Source organism: Myotis myotis, unplaced genomic scaffold, assembly GCF_014108235.1.
Source record: "Myotis myotis isolate mMyoMyo1 unplaced genomic scaffold, mMyoMyo1.p scaffold_m19_p_10, whole genome shotgun sequence".
NCBI classification, from domain to species: domain Eukaryota; kingdom Metazoa; phylum Chordata; class Mammalia; order Chiroptera; family Vespertilionidae; genus Myotis; species Myotis myotis.
In genome coordinates, this window is record NW_023416314.1 from 331,808 (window position 1) to 358,448 (window position 26,641).

Here is a 26,641-nt window from a genome sequence, read left to right on the forward strand (position 1 = left end):
GTCAGGGCGCATGCAGGAGGCAACCAGATGATGTGTTTCTCTCTCATCGATATTTCTCTCTGTCTTTCCCTCTCCCTTCCATGCTCTCTAAAATCAGTGGGAAAATATTCTCAGGTGAGGATTAAAAAAAGAAAGAAGTCCAGGAAGGGAATTCCAGGCAGCAGGGGAAATGGCACGTTTGCATTGTAAGAGGTATTCTGAAAGGGGAGTAGAAAGGGCTGGGGAGAGGGAAGTAGTCACCCAATGAATTTGGGCTGATGTGGCATTTTGGGCCTGGAGACTCCTCTCGCTTCACCCCCCTTACCTCATCGTGTGAGGCAGAGGGGCCCCTGGCAGCAGTGACTTGTCCCAGCTCAGAGCAGGTTCCCTTCCCCCGGGTATGACAGTCCTGTCAGCTTTTGTAAAGTTTTAGTTTTTTGGGTTTTTTTTTTATTGATTTCAGAGAGGGAGAGAGAGAGAAATACCAGTGATGGGAGGAAATCGATCAGCTGCCTCCTGCACAGCCCCACTGGGGATCAATACCATAACCCAGCATGTGCCCTGACTGGGAATGGAACCATGATTTCTTAGTCCATAGGTCCACGCTCAACACTCAGCCACACCAGTCGGGCCATGTCAGCTTTTTAATAACATAGGATTTGACTGGCCTCGGGTGGCCTGGAGTCCTCTGGGTCTGCTGGGGCGCGTGCTGTCACCTGACCTCAGGATAGGTGCCAGGCGCTGGGGAGAAGTCTGGGTCGCCTCTGCCCTCCAGCATCTGACACAGCCCTGACAGGTGCCTGTGTGGCAGTGATCTCGGAGGCCAGGAAGGCCGGCGGCCGCAGGGCTGGGCTGGGGGAGGGCGTTTACACCCCATCTGGGGGCAGGGACTGGTGGAGAAATCGCAGGTGCTTCTCCGTGGCGGTGGCGAGAGCACTGTAACTTGAGAGCTTGTGCAAGTCACTTCTCCAGCCCTGGGCTTCCTCTTCTGTAAAAGAGGGAAGCAGCGAGCTCCCTTCGCAAAGACGCCAGCCGCCCCCCCCCCGCCCCCCTCCCTGGACCTGTGTGGCCTTCGCTGGCGCTAGATGGGCTGCTCACCTCCTTAGCAACCAAGGGAATTTACAAACGGGAATGTATAGTGGCTTTAGTCTTTCAGGGGTGTTTGCATTTTCAAAGAGAAAGAGTAAAGCTGAAGAATCTTAAGAAAAACGATCTAATGGTGAAATGTTGTGCTCTCTGAGTTTACAGAGCCAAATACTGGCATGAGCCCTGGCCTGTGTGGCTCAGTGGATAGAGCATCAGCCTGCGGACTGAAGGGTCCTGGGTTCGATTCCAGTCAAGGGCACGTGCTGGGTTGTGGTCTCGATCCCCAGTGGGAGGTGTGCAGGAGGCAGCCAATCAATGATTCTCTCTCACCATTGATGTTTCTATCTCTCTCTCCCTCTCCCTTCCTCTCTGAAATCAATATATATATATATGTAAATTTTTTAAAAAAACAACAAATATTGGCATCACTTCGGGGAGAAGGTGGCACCCAGAATGCCCCTAAAACTAGCTAGGATTTCAGGGGTTGGATTTCTTTCCATTTCCCACTCCCACCCTCCACCCCCATAAGAAACAAAGCTAGTCCATCTCCAGGCAAATACACAGTCAGTCCTAGATGGGACCCTAATCTAGCCCCAGTCAATTAGCTCCCTGAGCACAACCAGGGTGCTCCCCGCAGCTGGCCAGGTGGGTGCAGTCCCTTCCTTCAGTCCCCGAGCTTCAGGGTCGGAAGGGATGCGGGTGAGACAACATCTGCTTCTTGCCATCCTGCCGCCAGCCCACAAGGACTTCTGGACAGCTACTCCAAAGCTCAGGCTGCCAGACCCATCTGCAGCCCTGATGGCTGATGGCTCAGCCCTCGTAAGTGTGGCCCCGAAGGAAAGGAGAGAGGAAGAGGAGGGGAGAACTGGGGTGAGCTCAGTGTGGTCTCCCACTCTCATCCTAGGGCTTAGGTTGCAGGTTTGAGCCTACTTCTCATCGCCCCAGGGGCACCAGGAGGGCTCCGTCAGTTCTGAGGAGAAAGTGTATTCCTCTGGTAAGAGCACACCCATGCAGCAGGCACAGGGCACCCACACGGCTAGCGGGCCCACCATGAGTGTCATTGGTTGATGTCAAGGATGAGGAGTAGAGAGGCAGAAGACCTGGTTCTTGGTCCATCTTCATTAGCTAAGGGTCCCTGGACAAGTGATTTAATCCAAGTCTCAGCGTTCCCATCTGCAAAATGGGTTGCCATGAGGAATAATGCAGGATTATCATGGACTCCCTTGAGATAATAAACAGGAAGCATTTGTAGGATGTAAAACACGACCTAGATATTGCACCAGATACACATTTCCTAGTTGACATACACCTAGGACTCACCCTCCCCTGCCACAGACTCCCTACGGCTCACAAACTTCTTGTCCAGTGCTTTGAAGACCCCTCACAGACCATGGTATCAGGTCCAGACCCACACACATGTACACACTGCATACTGTATAAATATAGGTTTTATTAATAACAGTGAAATCCCACAAATCAACTGGCATCCTGTGTGATGGGGAGAACCTGCGGCAGGTGAGAGAAGGTGGAGCGGTGTATGCACAGTAATAAGAGGGAAGGAACAGCCAGGCCGAGATGGCTCAGGGGTGAGCGTCCATCTGTAAACAGGGCACATGCCTGGGTTGCGGGCTCCATCCCCAGTGGGGCGTGTGCAGGAGGCAGCCGATTAGTGATTCTCATTACTGCTGTTTCTATCTTTCTCTCCCTCTCCCACCCTCTCTGAAATAAATATATATTTAAAAAAAAGAAAAGAAAAGAAAAGAGTCCTAGGGAAGGAAAATCAGACATGGAATGAGCCTGGACCCACCAGAAAAGCCAGACACGCTCCAGGTGTGGTGTCTCACCCCTGGAGCTCAGGGTGTGTCCAGGGGGTAGAGAGATGGCAAGAGTGTGAGTGAGCAGCACGTGCTGAGGAAGGAACGGAGGAGTGAGGAAGCCAGCGTGGCACACAGGGCCCCGGGTGGCAGTGGCCAAGGCCGATGGATGCCCCTGCTTGTGCTTGTGTCAGGCCCTGAACTCCAGGGGACGAGTGCCCTGTGCCCCCCCTGGCTCGGGGGGAAGGGAAGCCTGGGGAGTAGAACCTACAGACCCGAAGATGCCCTGGACAACATAGCCTCATCCTTCCTGTCAGAGCAGGACCCCGGGAGGAGGGTGGCGCTGCCCTCCCTGCGGTGCCCGCCAGCACCAGGCCACCGTCACGGTTCCTCTGAGCCCCGCGGACAGCAGGTGTGAGGGCTGAGAGGCCTGGTCACGGTCCGTGCCTGGACTCCTGAGAGGCGGGCATGCAGGCCGCGGGGGAGCAGAGGAGGGAGGCCTGGGCTTCTCCCACTCACCCCGGAGGGGAGTGCGTTCTGCAGTCCGGGCGGCGGGCAAGACAGACGTTATTGCAGAGATGCCACCAGGCCCTGCCTGGCCAGAGGGGCGGGAAGGGGAAAGGGGATCCCAGGGCCCCACGTGGCTCCCATCCCCTGGACTGGGAGGGTGGTGCAGACAGAAACCCAGCTTCCGTCCAGCAGATTGTCCCATCACCGGGGGGGGGGGGGGGGGGGGGGGGGAGTCTGCCAGAGCCCTTCCTACCCATTCTAACGTCCACACGGGACTTCCAGGGACCCCATCAGGGCCCAGCCCTGGACCTCCACTTTGTAACAGCTGTTTACAACACGTGTGTGGTTGGGACCCCCAGAGGGGCCACTTTGGTCAGTTGTAAGTGGGGCGCGGAGAACTGGGGCTCCCAGGCAGACAGCAGAGGGGTGCTAGGGCCGGAGGGAGCATGACGGCCCCGGGGTTTGCATGCAGGCATGGAAGCGAGAAGGGGGGAAGCTACACACCACATCACCCTGGAAGACTCCTGGGCAAGTGTGGAGGGCTGCAGCGCGCTCCAGGCCGCAGCCTGGGGGGAGTGGGCAGAGGGCAGGGAGCTGGGCCAGCACCCGGGGTCCAAGTCCACAGGTTAAAACAGTCCCAAAGGGCTGGATCCAGGCTGCCTGCTGCGGGGGCCGGGCACAGGCGGGGCCAGGCTCTATCTCTCCGACTTGACCCGGTACCTGAGCACGAGGTATGCCAGCAGCCGCAGGGCCAGAAAGAAGATGCCCAAGACCAGGAAGTCCACGTAGAGCTTGGCGTCCTCCACATCCAGCGCGCGGAGGATGCTCTGCGGCTCCCGGAACGGGCAGCGCTCCTCCTGGAACGGGCAGGCCAGGTCCCCGCGCCCCAGGCCGTACACAGTCAGGATCACACCCTCAAAGCCATACCTAGGCGAGCAGGGGTGTCAGAACAGGGGACTGTGGAGGTCACTGCCCATCAGAACGGGGGACAGTGGAGGTCACTGCCCATCAGAACGGGGGACAGAGTGGAGGTCACTGCCCATGAGAACGGGGGACAGAGTGGAGGTCACTGCCCATCAGAACGGGGGACAGAGTGGAGGTCACTGCCCATCAGAACGGGGGACAGAGTGGAGGTCACTGCCCATGAGAACGGGGGACAGAGTGGAGGTCACTGCCCATCAGAACGGGGGACAGAGTGGAGGTCACTGCCCATCAGAACGGGGGTCAGAGTGGAGGTCACTGCCCATCAGAGCAGGGAGCAGAGTGGAGGTCACTACCCATCAGAGCAGGGGACAGAGTGGAGGTCACTGCCCATCAGAACGGGGGACAGAGTGGAGGTCACTGCCCATCAGAGCAGGGGACAGAGTGGAGGTCACTGCCCATCAGAGCAGGGGACAGAGTGGAGGTCACTGCCCATCAGAACGGGGGACAGAGTGGAGGTCACTGCCCATGAGAGCGGGGGACAGAGTGGAGGTCACTGCCCATCAGAGCAGGGGACAGAGTGGAGGTCACTGCCCATCAGAACGGGGGACAGAGTGGAGGTCACTGCCCATCAGAACGGGGGACAGAGTGGAGGTCACTGCCCATCAGAGCAGGGGACAGAGTGGAGGTCACTGCCCATCAGAACGGGGGACAGAGTGGAGGTCACTGCCCATCAGAACGGGGGACAGAGTGGAGGTCACTGCCCATCAGAGCAGGGGGCAGAGTGGAGGTCACTGCCCATCAGAGCAGGGGACAGAGTGGAGGTCACTGCCCATCAGAGCAGGGGCGCGTGGAGGTCACTGCTCCCCGGGCAGATGGAACTTTGCCGCCCGGGGCTGGCCACCGGTGGGAGCACTGGGCGATGGCCTGGGAGGCCGGGGCCACACTGACCTGACGTAGGAGAGGTAGGAGCTCCACTGCAAGTAGGTGGGGATGGTCTTGAAGCTGACAAAGAAGCCGGAGAACAGGAGCACAGGAATGGCGGTCACCGGGCCCACAAACGTGGCCACCTGGAGGGGCGGGAGGGACAGGGCCATCACAGGGTGGCCAGCCGGTTTCCTGCAGGTCTCCCACTCCTGTGCCGCCCATCTCCTCCCCTCAGGGCCCCAGGGCCAGCTTTCCCACCTGCAGGGAGTTGGAGGCAGCTCCAATGAGCAGACCCAGAGACTGGGCCACCAACGCCGTGGCCGTGGCCAGGGCCGAGAAGAGGAGGAAGCGGCTGGTCTCCGCGGGCTGGCCCGTCATCCAGTACACAATGCTGCAGTACACGGCAGGGCACACCACCTGGGGGGGCACAGGCGGGCAGGGGGGGCTGGGGCACAGCAGCCAGCCCCTCTGCTTCGTCCAGGCAGGAACCCCTAGAGCAGCTTTTCCTGGGATGCTCAGGCCCAGTCCTGCCCTCGCACTCCCGTTCATGCCGTCCGTCACGTGTCCTCCTCCCTGGCCATGTGACCCTCATGCCTCGTCCAGGCGCACCTCCTCCTCGAGGCCCTCAGACCAGCGGAGGCAGAGCTTCCTCCCCGAGCTCCCACCTCCCTCCCGCCCGACGCGCTTCTGCCTCACATTGTTAATTAGTTAATTCTACACGGGAGTTTTGTCCCGAATGAGTTACTAACTCCTGAAGGGCAAGGACTAAGCCTACTACGTACAGTCATGCCGGCTGTTCCCTGCACAAGGACATCGGTCAAGAGGCAGGGCCCCCCCCCCCGAAAAAAAAGAGGCAGCCGAAGGCACTGGGCCTAGCACAGCACCCCCCTGAGGAAGGGGCACTTTGTTGTTGTTGTTGTGAATCCTCACCTGAGGATATCTTTCCATTTATTTTTAGAGAGAGTGGAAGGGAGGGGGAGCGGCAGAGAAACATGGATGTGAGAGAGACACATCGACTGGTTGCCTCCTGCATGCACCCCAACCAGGGCCGGGGAACCTGCAACCAAGGTATGAGCCCTTGACCGGAATCGAACCCGGGACCCTTTAACCACAATGCTTTACCACTGAGCCACACCAGCCAGGGCAAGGGGCACCTTTTACTAATTTGCACAAAGGTGCCATATGGGTTTTGGGGGCCCTAGTGCTTGAAGCAGGTGGTGGGGGCAACAAAGCCCCAAATAGCTAACAGTTATTGGACACTCGAGTGTGTACCATGCACCATTCTCAGTACTTGACATGTATTAACTCATTTAGTTCTCACAACTGTTCCCAAGCTCGATTCTGTCATCATCCCATTTCACAGATGGGACTCTGAGGCAGGGACATGCGGCGACCTGCCCGGTGTCTCACAGCGATCCCAGCAGCAGGGCTCCAGAGCCTGCACTGTCCTCTACGCTTCAAGTAAGATTCACGGAGTCGCCCTGGCCTGTGTTGCTCAGTGGACAGAGAATTGGCCTGTGGACTAAAGGGTCCCGGGTTTGATTCCAGCCAAGGGCACATGACCGGGTTGTGGGCTCGATCCCCAGTGGGGGGCGGGGGGGCGTGCAGGATGCAGCCGATCAATGATTCCCTCTCATCAGTGATGTTTCTATCTCTCTCTCCCTCACCCTTCCTCTCTGAAATCAATAAAAAAATAAAAAATTTTAAAAAGAAATAGCCTATATAATAAAGAGGCAATATGCAAATTGACCCTCACACCCTCACACAAGATGGCTGTCCCATATGGTCAAAGATGGCCATCAGGGGAGGGCAGTTGGGGGTGACTGGTCTGGCAGGGGAGGGCAGTTGGGGGCAATCGAGCCAGCAGGGGAGCAGTTAGGCGTCTATCAGGCTGGCAGGGGAGTGGTTAGGGGGTGATCAGGCGGGCAGGCAGGCAAGCGGTTGGGAGCCAACAGTCCCGGATTGTGAGGGGGCATGTCCGACTGCTGGTTTAGGCCCAATCAGATCGGGCCTAAACCAGCAGTCGGACATCCCCCGAGGGAGTCCCAGATTGGAGAGAGTGCAGGCTGGGCTGAGGGATAACGCCCACCCCCCCCCCCCGGTGCATGAATTTCATGCACCAAGCCCCTAGTATATATATATATATATATTTAAAACCATCCATCTTGTTCACTACTGGGTCCTGCCTGGCACAGAGCCTGGAACACAGCAAGTCCTCACCGCCAATTTTTGAAGTGAGTAGAAGTAAAGGAAAAGATAATGGGTGACAAGATGGAGGGAGGCAAGCAAGCAAGGCTGGAAGGAGTGAGACAGGAGGGAAGGGGTGGGCAGGTGGGAGGGAGAGGCTCACCTGGAAGGGCACGTCGGCCATGGTCTTAGCCAGGTAATAGGCCTTGAGGCTGTACCAGTAGTTGAGATGCTCCCTCATGAAGACTGCCATCTCTAAGGGGACTGAGGGCACGCAGCCATCAGGATCCCGCCCTGCCAGGACCCTGCCCCTGCCCACACCCCTCCCCTGCCCAGCACCCTGCCCCTGCCCAGCACCCTGCCCCTGCCCAGCACCCTGCCCCTGCCCAGCACCCCACCTCTGTCCAGCCACCCCTGCCCCTGCCCAGCACCCCACCCCTGCCCAGCCACCCCTGCCCCTGCCTAGCACCCTGCCCCTGCCCACACCCCTCCCCTGCCCAGCACCCCACCTCTGCCTAGCACCCCTCCCCTGCCCACACCCCTCCCCTGCCCAGCCACCCCTGCCCCTGCCTAGCACCCTGCCCCTGCCCAGCACCCTGCCCCTGCCCAGCACCCCACCTCTGCCTAGCACCCCTCCCCTGCCCACACCCCTCCCCTGCCCAGCCACCCCTGCCCCTGCTTAGCACCCTGCCCCTGCCCAGCACCCCCACCCCTGCCCACCCACTCCCGCCCCTGCCCAGCACCCCTCCCCTGCCAGCACCCCTCCCCTGCCCAGCCACCCCTGCCCCTGCCTAGCACCCTGCCCCTGCCCAGCACCCCCACCCCTGCCCACCCACTCCCGCCCCTGCCCAGCACCCCTCCCCTGCCAGCACCCCTCCCCTGCCCAGCCACCCCTGCCCCTGCCTAGCACCCTGCCCCTGCCCAGCACCCCCACCCCTGCCCACCCACTCCCGCCCCTGCCCAGCACCCCTCCCCTGACAGCACCCCTCCCCTGCCCAGCCACCCCTGCCCCTGCCTAGCACCCCCGCCCCTGCCCAGCACCCCCACCCCTGACCAGCCACTCCCGCCCCTGCCCAGCACCCCCCTGCCCAGCACCCCTCCCCTGCCCAGCACCCTTGCCCCTGCCCGGGCAGCTCTGCTCACAGGTGAGCACGGTGGGCATCAGGGCAGCGAACATGAGGAAGAGCATGGAGAAGAAGAGGCAGCCCGTGTTGTTAAAGACCTTGCTGGCGTCGTCTCCGATGTGCAGGTAGAGGAGGCCGATGAGCACACCAATCACCACGTGGGACACGAACCGCAGGTGGGTCAGGACCTGTGGACAAGGCCATCGCTAGGAGGGGGGTGGTCACGGGCTGGGACGGGCAGCCGCGCTGGGGCAGGAGCACAGAGCTGCCCTCTCCGTCACAGGGGCCCCGAGGGCGCTGCTAGGATCCTGTGCCCACAAGGCTCAGCCTGCGCTACCCCCCCCCCCCCACGCCTCACCGTGTCCCTGAGGATGGACAGGAAGGTCCTCCTGAAGAGGATGCAGAACTGAGTGAGAGTGCTGGTGGCAAAGCTGTGGCTCTCGATGGGGTCCACTTCCTGGGGAGAGGAAATTGGGTCCAGTGACCACCCACACACCCACACCCCCCCACACACACACCCAGACACACACACACACACACAGCCACCGTGCACCCAGCCACCCACACACCCACACACCCCCACACACCCACACCCCCCACACACACCCAGACACACACCCAGACACACACACAGCCACCGTGCACCCAGCCACCGTGCACCCAGCCACCCACACACCCACACACCCCCACACACCCAGACACACACACACACACACACACACACCCAGACACACACACACACAGCCACCGTGCACCCAGCCACCGTGCACCCAGCCACCCACACACCCACACCCCCCCACACACACACCCAGACACACACACACACTCACACACACACCCAGACACACACACACACTCACACACACACCCAGACACACACACACACAGACACACACACACACACACACCCAGACACACACACACACACACACACCCAGACACACACACACACACACCCAGACACACACACACACACACACCCAGACACACACACACACCCAGACACACACACACACACAGCCACCGTGCACCCAGCCACCCACACACCCACACCCCCCACACACACCCAGACACACACACACACACACACACACCCAGACACACACACACACACACCCAGACACACACACACACACACAGCCACCGTGCACCCAGCCACCCACACACCCACACATCCAGCTACCCAGAGACCCAGCCACCCACACACCCACACACCCACACACACACACACCCAGACACCCACACACCCACACATCCAGCTACCCAGACACCCAGCCACCCACACACCCAGCCACCCACACACCCACACATCCAGCCACCCACACACCCACACATCCAGCCACCCACACACCCACCCACACACCCAGCCACCCACACACCCAGCCATCCACACCCACCCACCCACACACCCACCCACCCACACACCCAGCCACTGTGTACCCAGCCACCCACACACCCACACACCCACACACCCACCCACACACCCACCCACCCACCCAGCCACCGCGCACCCAGTGGAGGCACAGAACCCGGGCCCTTCCTCAGGGCAGGGCCATCCCCAGGGCAGGGCCTTCCCCAGGGCAGGGCCATCCCCAGGGCAGGGCCTTCCCCAGGGCAGGGCCATCCCCAGGGCAGGGCCTTCCCCAGGGCAGGGCCATCCCCAGGGCAGGGCCTCCGCATCTACGGGAGGAGGACTAATCACCACGGAGCTGTGTGCCGGGAAGCGGCCTTAGGGCGTGAATCCCAAGGAGACACAGAGAGACAGGAAGAGGGATAGTGACTTGGAATGGAGGAGACAGGGAGCCAACAACACCCAGGAGGGCCCCCAGGAGGTCAGTCACTTCTTCTCTTGAATCCATCATAAAACATTTACCCTACCCTCACCAGTTTGGCTGAGTGGCTAGAGTGTCGGCCTGCGGACCAAAGGGTCCCAGGTTTGATTCTGGTCAAGGGCACATACACTGGTGACAGGCTCCTCCAGCCTGGGCCCTCATCAGGGCTGGTGCAGGAGGCAACCAATTGATGTGTTTCTCTGACATCGATGTTTCTCTGTCTTCCCCTTTTCCACTCTCCCTAAAATCAATGGAAAAATATCCTCGGGTGAGGATTAACAAAAACACACACATTTATTCTAAGGGTATAATACCTTTATGCCACCACTTTTTAAAAAAATGTATTTTTATTCATTTCAGAGAGGAAGGGAGAGGGAGAGAGAGAGAGAAGCATCAATGATGAGAGAGAATCATGGATCGGCTGCCTCCTGCACGCCCCACACTGGGGATCGAGCCCTCAACCCCAGCATGTGCCCTGACCGGGAATCGAACCTCAACCTCCTGGTTCACAGGTCAACACTCAATCAACCCCTGAGCAACACCCCAGGCCTTCTCTTCCACAGTAATGCTCTGTGACAATGATAATAGCGGGGCAGCAGGAGCTCACTGAAGGAGGAGAGCTGGCGCTGAGGAGACACCAGTGGTGCCAGCTGCTGCCACTGGTGATGATCTTCATCACCCCGCAGCCCTGGGAGCCGCCTCAGCACCTCCAGGTTGGAGCACAGCCAGCGCCGCCGGCCACAGGCCAGAGGCAGCATCGGTCGGCTTCCCGGGGGCACTGTACTGGCACGTGGACAATAGAGACGCTCAGCAAACATTCCCTGAAGAAGCCCTGGCCAGTTGCTCAGTGGTTAGAGCACCAGCCCTCACTGACGGGGCACGGGTTCGATTCCTGGTCCAGGGCATGTGCCTGGGACGCAGGCTCAAACCCCAGCCTGATAGGGTCGCACGCGGGAGGCCGCCTGTTGATGTCTCTCTCACATCGGTATTTTTCTCTCCCTCTCTACCCCCTCCCTTCCACTCCATCTAAAAGCAATGAAAAATACCCTTGGGTGAGGATTAAAAAAATAATACAAATTTCAAAGACTGACGGGGGGAGTGAGTGCAGGAGAAAGCAGAAGCGCGGAGAGGCTCCACACGCCAGCGAGGCAGCTGCTCCCGTGGCCATCCCCAGGCCCAGGCGCTCCCAGCCCCGGGCTGCGGTGCCTCTGAGCAGCCGCCTTGGCAGGCCTTTACCCTGACCCCTTCCCCTCGCCTCCACTCTGCACTCTGCCCTCTTCACCCCTACTCACCAGAGCGCAAGGCGGACAGGGGGCAGGGGCCTCATTCTTCTCAAGGCCCTTCTTCTCGGTCATGGCGCACAGCCCGTTCTGCACGGCCCGGAACAGCATGGGGTTCAGGTCTCCGTACTCGCCAGAGGCCACCTCGATAACTGGGGGACACCGAGCGGGGTGCGCGGGGAAGCTCTAGCCTCAGTTCCCAAGGGCAAGCCGGCCCCTCTTGGGTGTATGGTGAAGGCGGGGAGCGTGACCCCAGCCCCCACCTCAGCCCCCTCAGCACCCAGCCCTGACCCCCCACCCTGGCCCTTGGCCCACTCACTGAAGTCGGCTGGGTTGTGGTAGGTGGGGCAGTGCAAGCCCAGGCCCTTCAGGTAGGGGATCAGCTTGGTGACCAGGCCCTTGAATATGCACTGGCCCTGGCTCAGGATGTAGAGCTGAGGCGGAGAGGAGGGTGAGAAGACAAGCCCGTGGTGCAGGCGGCCGGCAGCACCGCTGTGGGCCCTTCCCTCGCCCCATCGCAGGCCGGGCGTCTGAGGCCAGAGACACTCACCTTGTCAAACATCTCAAAGAGCTTGGCACTGGGCTGGTGGATGGTGCAGATGACTGTGCGGCCACCCTGGGCCAGCGACTTCATGAGGGACACCACCTGGAAGCAGGAGGCGCTGTCCAGACCACTGTCCAGAGAGAGGCCCCAGGGAGGGGAGGCGTGTGAGTTGGGCAGAGCCTGGAGAAGGGACTGTTTGGGGTGGGACAGCTACTATACAGGGGATGGGGCTGGCAGGAAGGGCCAGCCCCTCCACCCTGTACACACTATGATCCAGACATCTGGAGGGACCAAGAGGCCCAATGCGACAAGCATATATTGAGCAGCTGTAGAATGCCAGGCACCGGGATTACAATGAGGAATAAAGAGGAGGCAGAGAAGTGCACGATCCTTCGCAATCACGTGGAACGTGCTGTGGAAACACGGAGTGAAAGGTGGAGTATTCAGCCCTCGGCATGAGGGTATTGCAGGGAAGTGAGAGAAGGTTCTGGAAGGAGAACACACTAAGCCAGGTGAAGGTGCAAAGGCAGGCGTGGTGGGGAAGGGCATTCCGGGCAGAAGACACAGCACGTGCAGAGCTTAGAGGCATGAATCACATGGCCCGACTCAGGAATTCTAAGCAACTCGATATTATTAGAGCAAACATACAAGACAGCGTGAAGCAAGAGGTGAGGTCAGAGCAGGGCCTTGTGAGTCCTCTGACTTGATCCTGAAGGCAAATGGCATCATACATGTTGTCAGTGGGGGAGAGAGCATCGCCAGGCTTGGCTTTTTTTTCTTAAATCCTCACCTGAGGATATTTTCCCATTGATTTTAGGGAGAGTGGAAGAGAGAGGGAAAGATAGAGAGAAATATCGATGTGAGAGAAACACATCGACTGGTTGCCTCCTGCAGGAGCCCTGACCAGGGCCCGGGAGGAGCCTGCAACCGAAGTACATGCCCTTGACTGGAATCAAACCCGGGACCCTTTGGTCTGCAGGCTGTCGCTCTATCCACTGAGCCACACCGGCCAGGGCTGGACTTGGGTTTTAGAAAGATCATTGCGGTGGCGGCTTGGAGGGAGGATGGGCCGGGAGAGACTGAAGGTGAGCACATAGGAGCAGGTTGCAGAAATGCAGGCAATGGTTGATGGTGCCTTGAACTTAGCACTGGCACTAAGAAGGGGCTAGGGCAGGGGTGGGCAAACTTTTTGACTCGAGGGCCACAGTGGGTTCTTCAACTGGACCGGAGGGCCGGAACAAAAGCATGGATGGAGTGTTTATGTGAACTGATATAAATTCAAAGTAAACATCATTACATAAAAGGGTACGGTCTTTTTTTTTTTTTAGTTTTATTCATTTCAAACGGGCCGGATCCGGCCCGCGGGCCGTAGTTTGCCCACGGCTGGGCTAGGGTGAATCTGAGAGGTGGAGAAGGAGGTAGAATCTGCAGGACTTGGTGACTGGCTGTGGCGAGAGAAGGAGATGGAGGCATCAGGCAAGGAGGAAGGGTTTCTGCCTGTGAGGGCGGCGGCGGCAGCCACGGGCCTGGCAGGGAGAGAGAGGCGTCGGCCTCATCCTGGCCCAGGAGGCTGAGGGCAGGTCCTGGTTTCCACAGCCAAACAGGTGCAGCCTCCAGCGTGAGCGCAGGCAGGGAGGGGAGGGCTACCTGGTGGGCTCATCGAAGAACATGACCGGCGGGTTGTTGACCAGCTCCAGGGCGATGGCCAGGCGCTTCCTCTGCCCGCCCGAGAGCAGGGCTGTCCTCGTGTGGGAGCAGGACATCAGGCCCAGCGCCGTCAGGATCTCCGTCACCTGCCCAGCCCCGCCCAACCCCAGATCAGCTTCAGTGTCTCTGCTTCCCTGGGCACCACCCCAATTTATTTATTTATTTTTAAAATTAATTTTTTTATTGATTTCAGAGAGGAAGGGAGAGGGAGAGATAGAAACATCAATGAGAGGGAATCACTGATCAGCTGCCTCCTGCACGCCCCCTAGTGGGGACCAAGCCTGGGCATGTGCCCTGACTGCAGAATCGAACCATGACCTCCCGGCTCATAGGTTGATGTTCAACCACTGAGCCACGTTGGCCAGGCTGGGCCCACCCCAACGTAAGCATCTCCCTTAAGTCCAGGGCGCCAGCCTTGTAACCACTCTTCCACCCCCCAACTCAGTGCCGCAGGACACAGTAGCAACAAAAAGGATGGCCGTCCCATCCCTACCTTCCCCTGCCCCACTCACCAGCTCCTTCTTCACCTCTTGCTTCTCACTCAGCTTCAGGTTCGCAGAGACCTGAGGCCCAGAGCACAGGCGGGTCAGCTGTGTGAGAGGAGGCCCCGGCCCTCAGCCCAGGAGGAGGGTGGGGACGGAGGGGCGGTGGGAGCAGGGCCGCCAGCCTCACCATCATGGCCTCCCACACGGTGAGGTGCGGCAGCAGCAGGTCGTCCTGCATGATGTAGCAGGACATCTTGCGGAAGGTCCTCAGCTCCCGCGGCCTCCCGTTGACCAGGATCTGCCCCTTCATTCCCGACTCCCTGCAGGGACGTCGTTGGGGGTGGGGGTCAAGGCTGCTTCAGACACCTGCTGGGCTCCCGTGGGGGGCGTCCTCCCCCCTGGGCCCTGCCCCCACTCCACCCAGCATCATCCTCACCTGTATCCTGCCAAGATGTTCATGAACGTGGACTTGCCAGCCCCTGAGGGGCCCATGATGCCAATTAGCTCCCGGCGGCAGAATTTACCCGATAGGCACTTGAGGAGGGTCTTATAACCTGCAGTGATGGAGCGGGGAATGCTGGGTAAGGGCTGGAGTGAGCAGAGGCCTCCGGGCTTGGGGAAGCCACCATGACTGTCAGGGCAATGGACAGCCCTCGCTCAGTGTGAATCGGGGAGGACGGGGGAGGATTAAAGTACCAGCAGTGAGCCCGGCCCTGGCCAGTGTGGCTCAGTGGCTAAAGTGTAGGCCTGTGGACTGAAAGGTCCCGGGTTCCATTCTGGTCAAGGCCACATGCCTGGGTTGCAGGCTCCATGCCCAGTGAGGGGTGTGCAGGAGGCAGCCGATGATCAGTGATTCCCTCTCATCATTGATGTTTCTCTCTCTTTCTCCCTCTCCCTTCCTCTCTGAAATCAATACAAATAGATTTTTTTTTTAAAAAAAGTACCAGAGGTGACAATGCTCTTCTGAAAGCCATGGGACAACCCCACATCTCATGGCTGGGCACGGGGAGGGGTCGAGGTTACAGACATCCGTCAGTCACGCTCTCACCCCCTCCAGAGGGCTTTCCCACGGACCCAGCCCAAGCTGCTGGGTGGCCCCTGGGTACCCGGAGCACCTCTCACCGCCGGCATGGCTGGTATTTGCTTGTGCCCGTCGCCCCCCCGCCCCCCTCCAGCCCCTCAGCCAGTGAGCTCCTGGGGCAGGTCTTGTCCTCCTCATCTTTGTAGCCTCGGCAGACTGTCTGGCAACTAGATGTTCCCTAGTGTTTGCTCCACGGACATGTGTTCACAGAGACTGGGCCTCGTTCTGAAAGGCCGTCTTCTCTGTGGGCGCTCTGCCCCGGGCTTGGATCTGCAGCCCCTAACACAGCCCAGTAAAAGCTCACCTTCACTCACTCATCGGAAGGCAGAAAGACACTGGGTAGAGTCAGGTGAATCTAGGTTCGATTCTAGCTCCAGCCCTAGCTGGTGTGGCTCGGTGGAGAGAGCATCGGCCTGCAGACTGAAGGGTCCAAGGTTCTATTTCAGTCAAGGGCACATGCCCAGGTTGCAGGCTCAATCCCCAGTAAGGGATGTGCAAGTGTAATCAATCAATCAAAAAAAAAGATCCAATGAAATAATCTATGTAAAGCATATGACAGTGTTTGGTATGCAGCCCGCTAAAAAGGTGACATCATATTATTAATTCCATTTGACAAATGTTATTGATATCTACTATATTCCAGACTGGACAAAACAATGAGGAAGACACATTTCTGTACTCAAGAATCTCACAATCTACGTAAAAAATATCTGAGAAAAAATCTGTAAGGGTTGTAACGAAAGCATATGCCCGGCCGCTGTTGCTCAGTGGCTGAGTGTCGGCCCGTGAACCAGGAAGTAACTGGTTCACCCCCGTCAGGGCACATGCCCGGGCTGCAGGCTCAGTCCCCAGCAAGGGATACATATATAAATACATGTGTATATTTTTATTGATTTCAGAGATCCAGGGAGAGGGAGAGAGAAATATCAATGATGAGAGAGAATGATTGATTAGCTGCCTCCTACATGCCCCCTATGGGAATCGAGCCTGCAGCCCGGGCATGTGCTCTGGTCGGGAATTGAACTGTGACCTCTTGGTTCCTGGATCAACACTCAACCCCTGAGCCATGCCCAGCTGGGCAATAAAAATGTATTTTTTTAAAGTATAAATAATGCACAATGCAGATGCAGACAATGGGACTGATCAGGGTGGAGGGCAAGGGGAAATCAGGAATGGCTTCATGGAAGAGGTGGTATTTGCACTAAGTTTTGAAGGAAAAGCAGATTTCAAAATGGTAAGGGGAGGCAGAAGTCCTCCAGGCTCTGGGAGGAAAAGCTCTCCCATACAGGCACATCTCTGTAATACAATCCAGGGAGCAGAGGGCAGTGACTGGGGCGGGGGCGGGGGTCTCCTGGTGAGACAAGGGGTGGAGAGAAGGACGGAGCCAATGAGGTGGGCGTGGCCTGCTCTGCTTGCCATCAGAGGGGACAGCGCTGCCCACTGTGGGTCCTGAGAGCACCACCTGCCTGGCTGGTGCTTCACAATTCACGTCTGTCACCTTTCTGAGTGTCCTCCACCCGCCATGGTTACCATCTCGGGAGGCAACAACTACCTTCCAAAGTAAATCCAAGGCTAAATCTGGGCTAGGCTAATTCCATTTTCCTCAGTTGATAACGCAACCTGAATGAAGAAATTGGTGAAAATTTGAAAGTTAAAAAGAAAAAGAAAAAGATGGCAGTGGCTCCTAGGATATTCAAAGCACTCAGTTTTAAACATGCGGAGGGGTGCTGACCCCCCCGGGGCGGGGGGGGGGGGCGGGGAGATGCGTACATTTATCAGATCAAAACCAACCTGGTCAGCCTCCCCTTGGCCCTGTGCGGCGGGGGTGGGGAGTGGGGCGGGCACCGGTGCAAAAACAAAACAACAACAAAAAACAAAGCATTCGGTTTTATCCATCGGATCTATAGCTGGGATCCAGGTTGTGATAAGAAAATCTCTCAGAAAAATATTGCCCCTTTGGCTCACATCCCCAAAGCACCCGTTTAGTGATTTAAACTAGTTGATATACAGCACTTAGAAAAATAAATACTACAAAAACTCTAATAGGAAAGCCTTTTAAGTTCATTTACAAACATTACCTTTCTTGCTGCTGTAGCAACAAAGATGAAGCCACTGGGGCCCGGGGATACCCAGTGACTCTGCCCCCACCCCCGCCCCGCCCCCCAGGTCACAGGACAGCTGCTCCTGGGGGAGGAGAGGTCATGGGCTCCGGGCTCGGCTGGCCTCGGTCATCACATCGCCGATCGGAAGGCACGCGCCTGTGCTTCAGCACACGCCTTTCCGAGACACGCAGGGAAGCGGTTTTTTCGGCAGGGGAGAAGCTGGGAATACTGAGCTTCCCCCTTTCATCACAGCCAGGCACTGGGCTGACGCTGACGCCTGGTTCAGGCGCCTTCCACTTGCCTTCCACAGAGCATTTCCACAGGCCTCGGAGCTTCGCAACAAGTGTGTGTGTGTGTGGGGGGGGGGGGGGCACCCTATCATCCCAGCTGACAGACGAGGACAGTGAGGCCAGGAGAGGTAAGCAGCCTTCCCAAGGTCACATCTCTTTTTTATAAAATATTTTTATTGATTTCAGAGAGAAGGGGAGAGGGACAGAGAGAGAAGCATCGATGATGAGAGAGGATCACTGATGGGCTGCCCACTGGGGATGGAGCCCACAACCCCGGCCTGTGCCCTGACTGGGAATCGAACCGTGACCTCCTGGTTCGTAGGTCCACACTCAACCACTGAGCCACGCCGGCCTCCAAGGCCACATACCTTACAAGTGGCTAGGGGCCCACGGCTGGGATTCCTGCTGGACCATAACTACTCAGCATGGAAGGGGCCTGTAGAGAGCCAAAGTTCTAGTCCCACCTCACTAACTCTCTTTGCAATTTTAAGTCACTTAATCTTCCAGAGGCTCCACGTCCTTAACTATGAAGTAAAAATAGTAATATCTCCCACCAAGGGTATATTGAGATAATCGTGAATATTGAGATAATTAATTTAAAGGTGTTTTAAGAGATCAACCAATGAAGTTGTATGCATACATGCATAACCCATGGACACAGACGATGGGGAGGTAAGGGCCGGAGGGCAGGGGGCGGACGGGAGCGGGCTAGAAGAGGTTAATGGGGAAGCGGGGGAGGAGAACCTATATAATACTTTCAACAATAAAGATTTATTTTAAAAAAGAAAAAAAAGTGTTTTGCCCTGGCCCTGGCTGGTGTGCTCAGTGGTTAGAGTGCTGGCCTGTCCATCAAAAGGTGGGAGTTTGATTCCCAGTCAAGGGCATATACCTGGGTTGCAGGTCCAATCATGGCGTGGGTGGGGCATGTGCGGGAGGCAACCAATCGATGTGTCTCTCTCACATTTGATGTTTCTCTCTCTGTGACCCTCCCTCCCTCTCTTCCTTCCACTCTTTCTAAAAAAAATCAATGGGGAAAAAAAAGTATTTTGCTCTGGCTGGTGTGGCTCAGTTGGTTGGAGCACAGTCCCATTCACTGAAGGGTTGCAAGTTTGATTCCTAGTCAGGGCACATATCTAGGTTGTGGGTTCGATCCCCAGTACAGGAAGGAACCAATCCATGTTTCTCTCACCTGTTTTCCTCTCTCCTTCTCCCTTCCTCTCTCTCTAAAATCAATAAAAACATAGCCTCAGCTGAGGAATTTTTTTTTTAAGTTTAAAAAAGTGTTTGAAAACCAAGAAACGTCACATATAATTAGGGAAGACTGGTGAGAAATCCTTACCTCTCTCCACACCCCTTGCTTTTCCCCTCTCTGCCTACCTGCAATCACTTTCTGCCCTTTAGAGAAAGAGAGAGATTCGAGTGAAAAGAGGAGCTAGAGAGAGGACAGAGGGCAGAGAAAGGGGCAAGGCTGAGAGTCAGCAGAAGGGACAGTAGAGCAAAGCGGGGCTGCAAGGTCAGAGGCGTGAAGGACCAGGCGAGGGCGCCAGTTTTGTGCTGGTGGTTGAAGCAACCAGAGAGCTGGGCCATCTTACTACCGTTCCTTTTCATCTTCACTTCTCCCTAAAACTGCAGAAATGAGAAGGCTAAGGAAATAACAGCTACCCCTCATTGTGCCCAGAGCTGGTCTCAGAGCTGAGAGAGGCTGCTTAGGGACAGGGTGCTGAGCAGGGAGCCCACGTGCCTCCGTTTCCATTGGCTCGTGCCCTGTGACCTCTGGGTCGCTCCCTGGAGTGAGGGAGGGAATTCTGAGACCTGGAGATCTATTCTTCAACCTCAGAGAACAACGTCCCAGCTTCACTCCCCACCCACACCATCCTAGCCCACTGGCCCAGGGCAGGAGATGTGGGGGGTGGCCAGGGTGCAGAGGCGCTCAGAGCCCCAGACCTCACCCACATGTCCTGAGGGGGAGGTTAAGAGAGAGAAAACAACTGTGAGCAAAAGAGGGGGCTTCGCAGTAAGCCTGACAAGCTCAGGGGGTCACGTGGCAGGCCTGACAGCTCAGTGACTAAGAGGAACTTCACAGGCTGATCTGGCCATAAATCCCCTGCCTGGGCAGGCGTCGGTGACTCTCCCTGCGTGAGCCCTGCCCACTGTTACATCGCACGCAGGGTAGCACCTCAGACACAGATGCTAGGAGGACCCGCGTTCTCAGACCCGAAGGCTCCCAAAGTCCTCGCTGTGATCTTGCTGCCATTTCTACGCACTGTAAATGCTAACTTCCAGAGACTTCCCACCTTGCTTTCTTCCACTTCCCGATGTCACCCTCCTTACGGTCTCTCTCCTTTGACTCTAAATGCATGAAAAGACCGAAACATTTTCTCAATTTGTTGCGATCCTGCTTCTGGGCACGTCCTCAGTTTCAGTAACTCCTATAGGTTTTTCTGTCGGTGTGGACACTCTGTATGCTGACAGGAAAATGCACGGAGAGCTGTAAAACCTGGCTTCTGGGCCCAGCTCTGCCGCTTCAGCTGTGTGACCGGGCTCAAGTGCCCCAGCGTCCCCGGGCCTCCATTTTTACATTAGTAACAGGATGTCATCTGTCCTGACAAACCATCACCCTCCCTGCTGCGAAGGCTTCGGCAAGAATGGCGTAAGATTCAGGAAGGAGAACATCTTTAAAGATTAGCAGTGTTGCCTGGCCCGTGTGCTCAGTGGTTGAGCATCATCTCACCCACCAGGGGGTCCCGGGTTCAATTCCTGGTCAGGACACATGCCCGGGGTTTCGGGCTTGATCCCCAGTGTGGGGTGTGCAGGAGGCAGCGATGGATGTTTCTCTCATTGATGTTTCTATATCGCTCTCCCTCTCCCTTCATCTCTGAAATCAATAAAAACATATTTTTTAAAACTAGCAGTGTTCGAGAGGTACAAGGTTATTTGCTAAACACTGAGAACACACACACACACACACACACACACACACACACACACACACTTCCTCATGCGGGCCCTCAAAGGCAAGAATCCTCCCTAAAAATAAAACTCCTAGTGACCAGAGGGCATAGTAGCCACCGAGAGGCGGGAAGCGTCGGTGACCAAGGAAACCTAGTGCCTCCCGGAGCTCCCACGTGGGGAGACCCAGACCCGGCACCTCCACTCAGTGAGGGGCTGAGGTTTCCGTGTGCCCGCGGGGCAGGCTTCGCAGGGGGGACACCCAGGCCTCCTGCTCATTGCGGGGCGCGGGGGCCCCCGCTTCCCGCCACCTGCTCCCCCACCCGCAGGCCCCCCTTCTCCCTACCGCGCCTTCGCCAGCAGGGCCCCTCGCGCACGGAGTAGGACAGCTCCACGAACTCCACGTCCACGGCCGAGCGCTTGGGGAGGTGGGAGAAGCGCTGCGCCTCGGTGATGTGGTTCTCCACCTTCTTCAGGGGCGCGGTCAGCACGGGGGGCTCCGGCCCGGCCTCCAGCGCCCCGGCCGCGGCCACAGCCCCGGCTCCCAGCCCGCAGCCCGCGGCCTCCAGGGCCTTCGCCGCCATCGCCTGCGGTGCGGGGCCTGCTCAGTGCGGGGGACCCAGGCCCGGTCAGAGCCCCCGTTGCTAATGCCGCTCCCGCCCCGCACCCCGCCTCCCTCTCCAGCGGACGCACCCCGCTCCCCGCCGCCAGAGCCTCGCCCGCTCCGCGCCCCGCACCAGGTGCAGCCCCGACCTCGCCTCGGACCCGCAGCCCAGCCCGGCCCGGCCCGGCCCTCCTCCGGCGGCTCCAATGTCCCCCGCGGCACCGGGGATGGGCCGGTTGGGCGGCGGGAGGGTGACCGCCGGGAGGTCGGGGTGCAGGTGGGCGCCGGGCGGGCCGGGGGAGCGGGGGCTGGAGGCTCCACCCCGTCCCGGGCGTAGCGCCCTGGCCCCTCCCGCCGGCGCCCCGCGTCGCGCGCCCCGAGCGATCCCCGCAGACCCGGGCACCCCGAGCCCCCCACCCCGCGCGCCGCGTCACCTTGAGGCGCCCCGGGCGGGCCGGGCCGGATGCTCCGCGCGGTCACGGCCGGGGATGGGGCCTCCGGGCTGGGCACCCGATCCGGCGCCGCGTCCCCGCAGCGCGGGCCGGAGCGGGGCGGGGCGGGCGCGGGGGGCCCCCGGGGGCGGGGGATCCCGGGTTGCGTGGGGAGGTCGGGCCCTGCGCCGCGGGGCTACGCGCACGGGGTTCCCGACCCGGGTCCTCCGGCCCGTCCTCCCGACCCGCCAGGCGACGCGCTCCCCTCGGAGCACCGACCCGGCCCCGCGTCCTTAAAGGGCCGGCGCCGCCCGCAGCGCGGGGCGGGGTGACGCGGAGGAGGCGAGCGGCGCCGGCCACGCGGCCTGAGCGCGCGGCGGGGACCCGGGCGGGCAGGCTGGCGGCGGAGGGCGCGTGGGGCAGGCGGGCGGGCAGAGCTGGGCGCGCGGGGACAGGTGCCGCATTGGACCGGACGATGGGCGGCGGCGGCAGGGGGCGGGGGGGGGGATGGATCCCAACCCGCTCGGGACGGTGGAGCTGTCGGCCGGTCGGCACCCGCGCCCCGCCAGCCGCCGTCCTGGGTCTGGGCCCGGAATCCCCGAACTAGGCGAGAAGGCTTGGAAAGCGGGGTCGGCCGCCATCCGCCCCGCCCCGCTGAGGCGAGGAAGCGGTGGGGCGGGCAGGGCTGGCGGGGCGCCTGCCCGCAGCTCCGGCTGAGCGGACCCGCAGCCCCGCGCTCCAGCCGCAGGGCCCGACCTCCCGCGAACGGGCCTTGGGGACCGCACTGCCCGTGCGGGGCGCGGCTGCCGGACATGCGCCACCTGGGGCGTCTTGTTCTTTTTCAATCCTCACCCGAGGATATTTTCCCATTGATTTTTATTCTATTTTATTTTTTAGAAAAGCGGTGTCAGTCGTGTTGCCTTTATTATTATTTTAAATATATTTTTTTAATGATTTCAGAAAGGAAGGGAGAGGGAGAGAGAGAAACATCAATGATGAGGGAGAATCATGGATCGGCTGTCTGCATGCCCCACCCTGGAATCGAGCCCGAAACCCTGGCAGGTGCCCGTGACCGGGAATAGAACCCAGGACCCTCCAGACCGCAGGCCAACGCTCTATCCACTGACCAACACCGGCCAGGGCTCCTGAGGCACCTTCTCCGCACAGGTGCAGTCTCTCCCCCACAGACCTCAAGCACAGCTTCCCAGAGCAGCCCTGGGCTCCCCGCTGCTTCTTTCTCAGGCAATTCCTTCCTGCCCTACCTGCCCCAGCCCGTCTGCAAGGGGTAAGTAGGTGAGGCGGCTGGGACACGTGACCCCAGCGTGTAAGCTCCCACCTGGCACACAGCAGAGGCTGATGGGAGAGGAGGCTGCTCTTTGCTGTGACAGGGGAGGTTACTAGCGGTCAGACCTCTCCCCCACTCCTCCCTCCTTGCCCAGCCCCCCCCCCCGCCCCCACAGCCTGGAGGGGGGCTCCCCTGCAGGACAGCGCCAGGGCCCACCCTGTGACTGGTTTGGGAGCCGGCCCTCCCGGCCTTCTCCCTCCCCCTGCGCTGCATCGCCGCCATTCCTCCGGAACCATGTTCCCTTGTGCAGACGGACCCTTGATTCTGCAGGTTAACCGCTGTAGGAGTTCAGAACGAGTCAGCCCAAGGCGCGCTTCTGTGATACGCGGGTTGTTCTGAGTTAGAGGCAACCAAGACTGCAGGCTCAAGAGAACACCTCCACCACCACTCTCAGCCACAGAGAGGAATTTGAAGTAGGGGACCTCCCACAAGAAGAGGTTATCAGCGACAACCCTTTTCACCCATCCATAGGGCAAGGCAACTGCTAATTTCCCAGACATCCATTATCGCCCTGCAGTGACCCGTGGAAGTTCCCAAGCTGTCTTACCTTGCCCCCGCTCGAAGTGTCTATACACCACACTTCCACTTTCTGAACCTCTCATGTATGTGGGGGGTCTCTGACTCTCTCATGTATATGGGTTTCCCATACATAAGTAATTAATTGGTCATTTTCTCCCCCTAATCTGTCTCATGTCTATTACACCAGCCAAAAGAAACTTGAGGGTAGAGGAAAGTTTCTCCTCCCTCACACCTGCAATGCCCACTATAGACACCCCAACAGTTGCATTTATTGAGCTACTACTATGGACATTATCCAATTTAATCCTCACAAAATCCTTATAAGGCAGGAATTACAATCTCTCTTTAGAGATAAAGAAACTGAAGCATAGATGCTGGGCTGGTGTGGCCCAGTGGTTGAGCTACTGACCTATGAACCAGGAAATCATGGTTGGATTCCTGGTCAGGGCACAAGCCTGGGTTGAGGGCTGGATCCCCAGTAGGGGGTGTGCAGGAGGCAGCCGATCAATGATTCTCTCTCGTCATTGATGTTTCTCTCCCTCTCCCTCTCTGAAATCAATAAAAATATATTTAAAAAGAAACTGAATCATGGGGTTAAGCAATGTACCCAAGGGGGCATGTCTAGTTGGTAGCAGAGCAGGGCTTGAACCCTAAAGTACTTGGGTACTTCTATGGGGCCTCTCAGAATCCTATTCCCAAACAACTGTTTCCCTCCAGCCTCTAGACAGGCTCTTCATTCTCTCAAGATAACCTCGGGAAAGGAATTGGACTTTGGAACTGATCCAGTTCCACTTCCATCACCCCAGGTCCCGCATCCACCATGCCTGCCTTGCCCACTGTGACTCTCTCATCTTTGGATGAAATGGTTTTAGTGTGTTTGTCAGTGGAAGGCTCCTCTGCTGGCCACATGGAGAAATGCGCCCAGGACGGAATGAAGAGTGGATGGAGGAGCCTGGGAGTCCACTTCCGCCCCAGGCCAGCAGGGAAGTGGGGCATAGGCACCTGAGACCAGGTAGTGCAGGTGTAGCTACTAGTCACAGTCCCTGCTGTTGCTTTTTAAAGAATTGATATTGTTTTAAAAGTATAAGACTATAACGCATATAACAAAATCAATATCAAAGTATATTTTTAAAGTGTAATATTTATCTCTCCATCTCTCCCCTACTATATAGTGCCATTTTTCTTTTAATTTTTAAAGGATTTTAAAATTGATTTTTAGAGATGTCCCCTACTGGAAATCAAACCGGCAACCCCTCTGTACCCAGGACGACAATGAACCACGCCGGCCAGGGCTAGTGCAGTTTTCTTCTTAAATAAGAAGTGAGGATCTGCGGGGGGAGGGGAGGGCGCGGCTGGAGGGGTGAATGGGGGAACAAAGGGGACATATATAATACTTTCAACAATAAAGATTTTAAAAAAAGGGAGGCGTCCTCCCAAGCTGCAGAATGCCAAGGTTCTCTGCCCGTCCCTTTCCATGGGAACCCACCCACTTCTCCCAGGCTCAGCTTGTTGCCTTTCTTCCCTAGAATTTGAATTCCCACCAAACCCCTTTTCTGTATCCTGTGCTTGGCAACAGCTTCCAACCAGGTGTCCCCCCAGCTTTGCTCTGGGACTTGCTCCCTCCTCCTAGTACAGGGCTGGAGGCCGGAAAGGCAGAAAGGCCCTTGCTGGTGGTTAAAATGCCTTCTTTCCCTTGGTCTCTTCTGCTCCGTGACCTCTGCCTCCACTCAGCAGTCCACCTCCCTGTGGACATACCCTGGGCTCCATTTAAAAATGTCACCTTTCTGACCACAGCCTTCCCCTCTGCCCTCCAGCCTTCCGAAGCCTTGCTGGAGCCTTCAGGGCTGACTCCAGCTACCACCTTCCCGTCTCAAAGGCCTCCTATCCAGACTGGATCCCTTGACCCTTCTCCAGCGGCTCTAATTACCCTGTTCCTTGGCCCCAGGTAATCCATGTCCTGTCAGGCCATGGCTGTGGGCCAACCAGCGGTCCATCTTCTGCTTTTGCTCCAGGGGAGCTGGAAGGCACATGCTTGGGTTGTGGGCTCAGTCCCCACATGGGAGCCTGTGAGAGGCAGCTGATCAGTTTCTCTAGCATCACTGATGTTTCTATCTCCCACTCCCTTTTTGAAATCAATAAAAACATATTAAAAATTGAAAGCAAAAAAGTGATCAGATTTTTATATACATGTACGTATTTTTGTAAGTGTAATCATGTTTGAATCCCTTATATGTTTCATATTTTCATTTTTTAATTCTATATGGAGAATGAGGCACTAGTGTTTTAGGGATTAGAGCCCTTAAAACAGTGGTTCTCAAGCTTGGCTGCACATTAGAATCACCTGGGAATCTTTTTAAAATCCTGATTTCTGGGCCTCATCCTCCGGAAATCCTGTTTCTTTCATACTAATGTTGTGCCCCACCCCATAACAAAGAAACAATTTCCAGAGGATGAGGCCCAGGAGTCAGGATTTTAAAAAGATTCCCAGGTGATTCTAATGTGCAGCCACGGTTGAGAACCACTGCCTTAAAAGCATCTGGTTTTGGTTAGGAAGAAGGTCTCCAATGACTTGCCGTTGGGGTCTGAGACCTGTTCTATGCAGCCTCTTAGCCCACCAATTGGTTGTCAATCAAGTAGAACAAGGCAACATTTAATAGGAACAAACATGAGGGCCTGCTGTTAGGTCCACAGTGACATCTACATACATACACAGTGAAGGAACATGGATTGGGCAATAGCAAAACGTGTGGGGGAAAACCCCACAAAAAACCCTTAGGGGTCCCGGGGGACAGTGCTGTAACCACCAAAACCACAGGCCCGGAGGACGTGGGTTTGGGGAGGGAACCCCAGATCATATATGAGACATAACAGAAACTGAGGGCACTACTTAGCCCAAAGCCTCCATTGGCCTGGTGGTGGAACAG

General features: G+C 57.7%; 1 protein-coding gene across 1 annotated transcript; it reads right to left on the reverse strand.

The window, feature by feature from the left end:
* Positions 1-3,620: 3,620 nt before the first annotated feature.
* On the reverse strand, positions 3,621-21,966 carry ABCG4 (ATP binding cassette subfamily G member 4). Its single transcript, XM_036324031.1, has 15 exons — positions 21,857-21,966; positions 21,165-21,405; positions 14,833-14,950; positions 14,584-14,716; positions 14,424-14,474; positions 13,852-13,997; positions 12,211-12,334; positions 11,980-12,094; positions 11,673-11,812; positions 8,907-9,005; positions 8,568-8,736; positions 7,588-7,688; positions 5,496-5,654; positions 5,262-5,380; positions 3,621-4,316 (listed from the first exon to the last, which is right to left on the reverse strand). The coding sequence occupies exons 2-15, from the start codon at positions 21,400-21,402 to the stop codon at positions 4,085-4,087; spliced, it is 1,944 nt and encodes a 647-aa protein (XP_036179924.1). The 5' UTR covers positions 21,403-21,405; positions 21,857-21,966; the 3' UTR covers positions 3,621-4,084.
* Between the last annotated feature and the right edge of the window lie 4,675 nt (positions 21,967-26,641).

What these genes read in the sequence shown, in the direction of transcription:
- ABCG4 (XM_036324031.1), bottom strand. Translation starts at nt 21,402, where the DNA reads ATGGCGGCGAAGGCCCTGGAGGCCGCGGGCTGCGGGCTGGGAGCCGGG. An exon ending in GCCCTGCTGGCGAAGGCGCG is followed by an intron (nt 14,951 to 21,164) that starts GTAGGGAGAAGG and finishes CCATCACTGCAG; the next exon opens with GTTATAAGACCCTCCTCAAG. An exon ending in GATGCCCACCGTGCTCACCT is followed by an intron (nt 7,689 to 8,567) that starts GTGAGCAGAGCT and finishes GCGTGCCCTCAG; the next exon opens with TCCCCTTAGAGATGGCAGTC.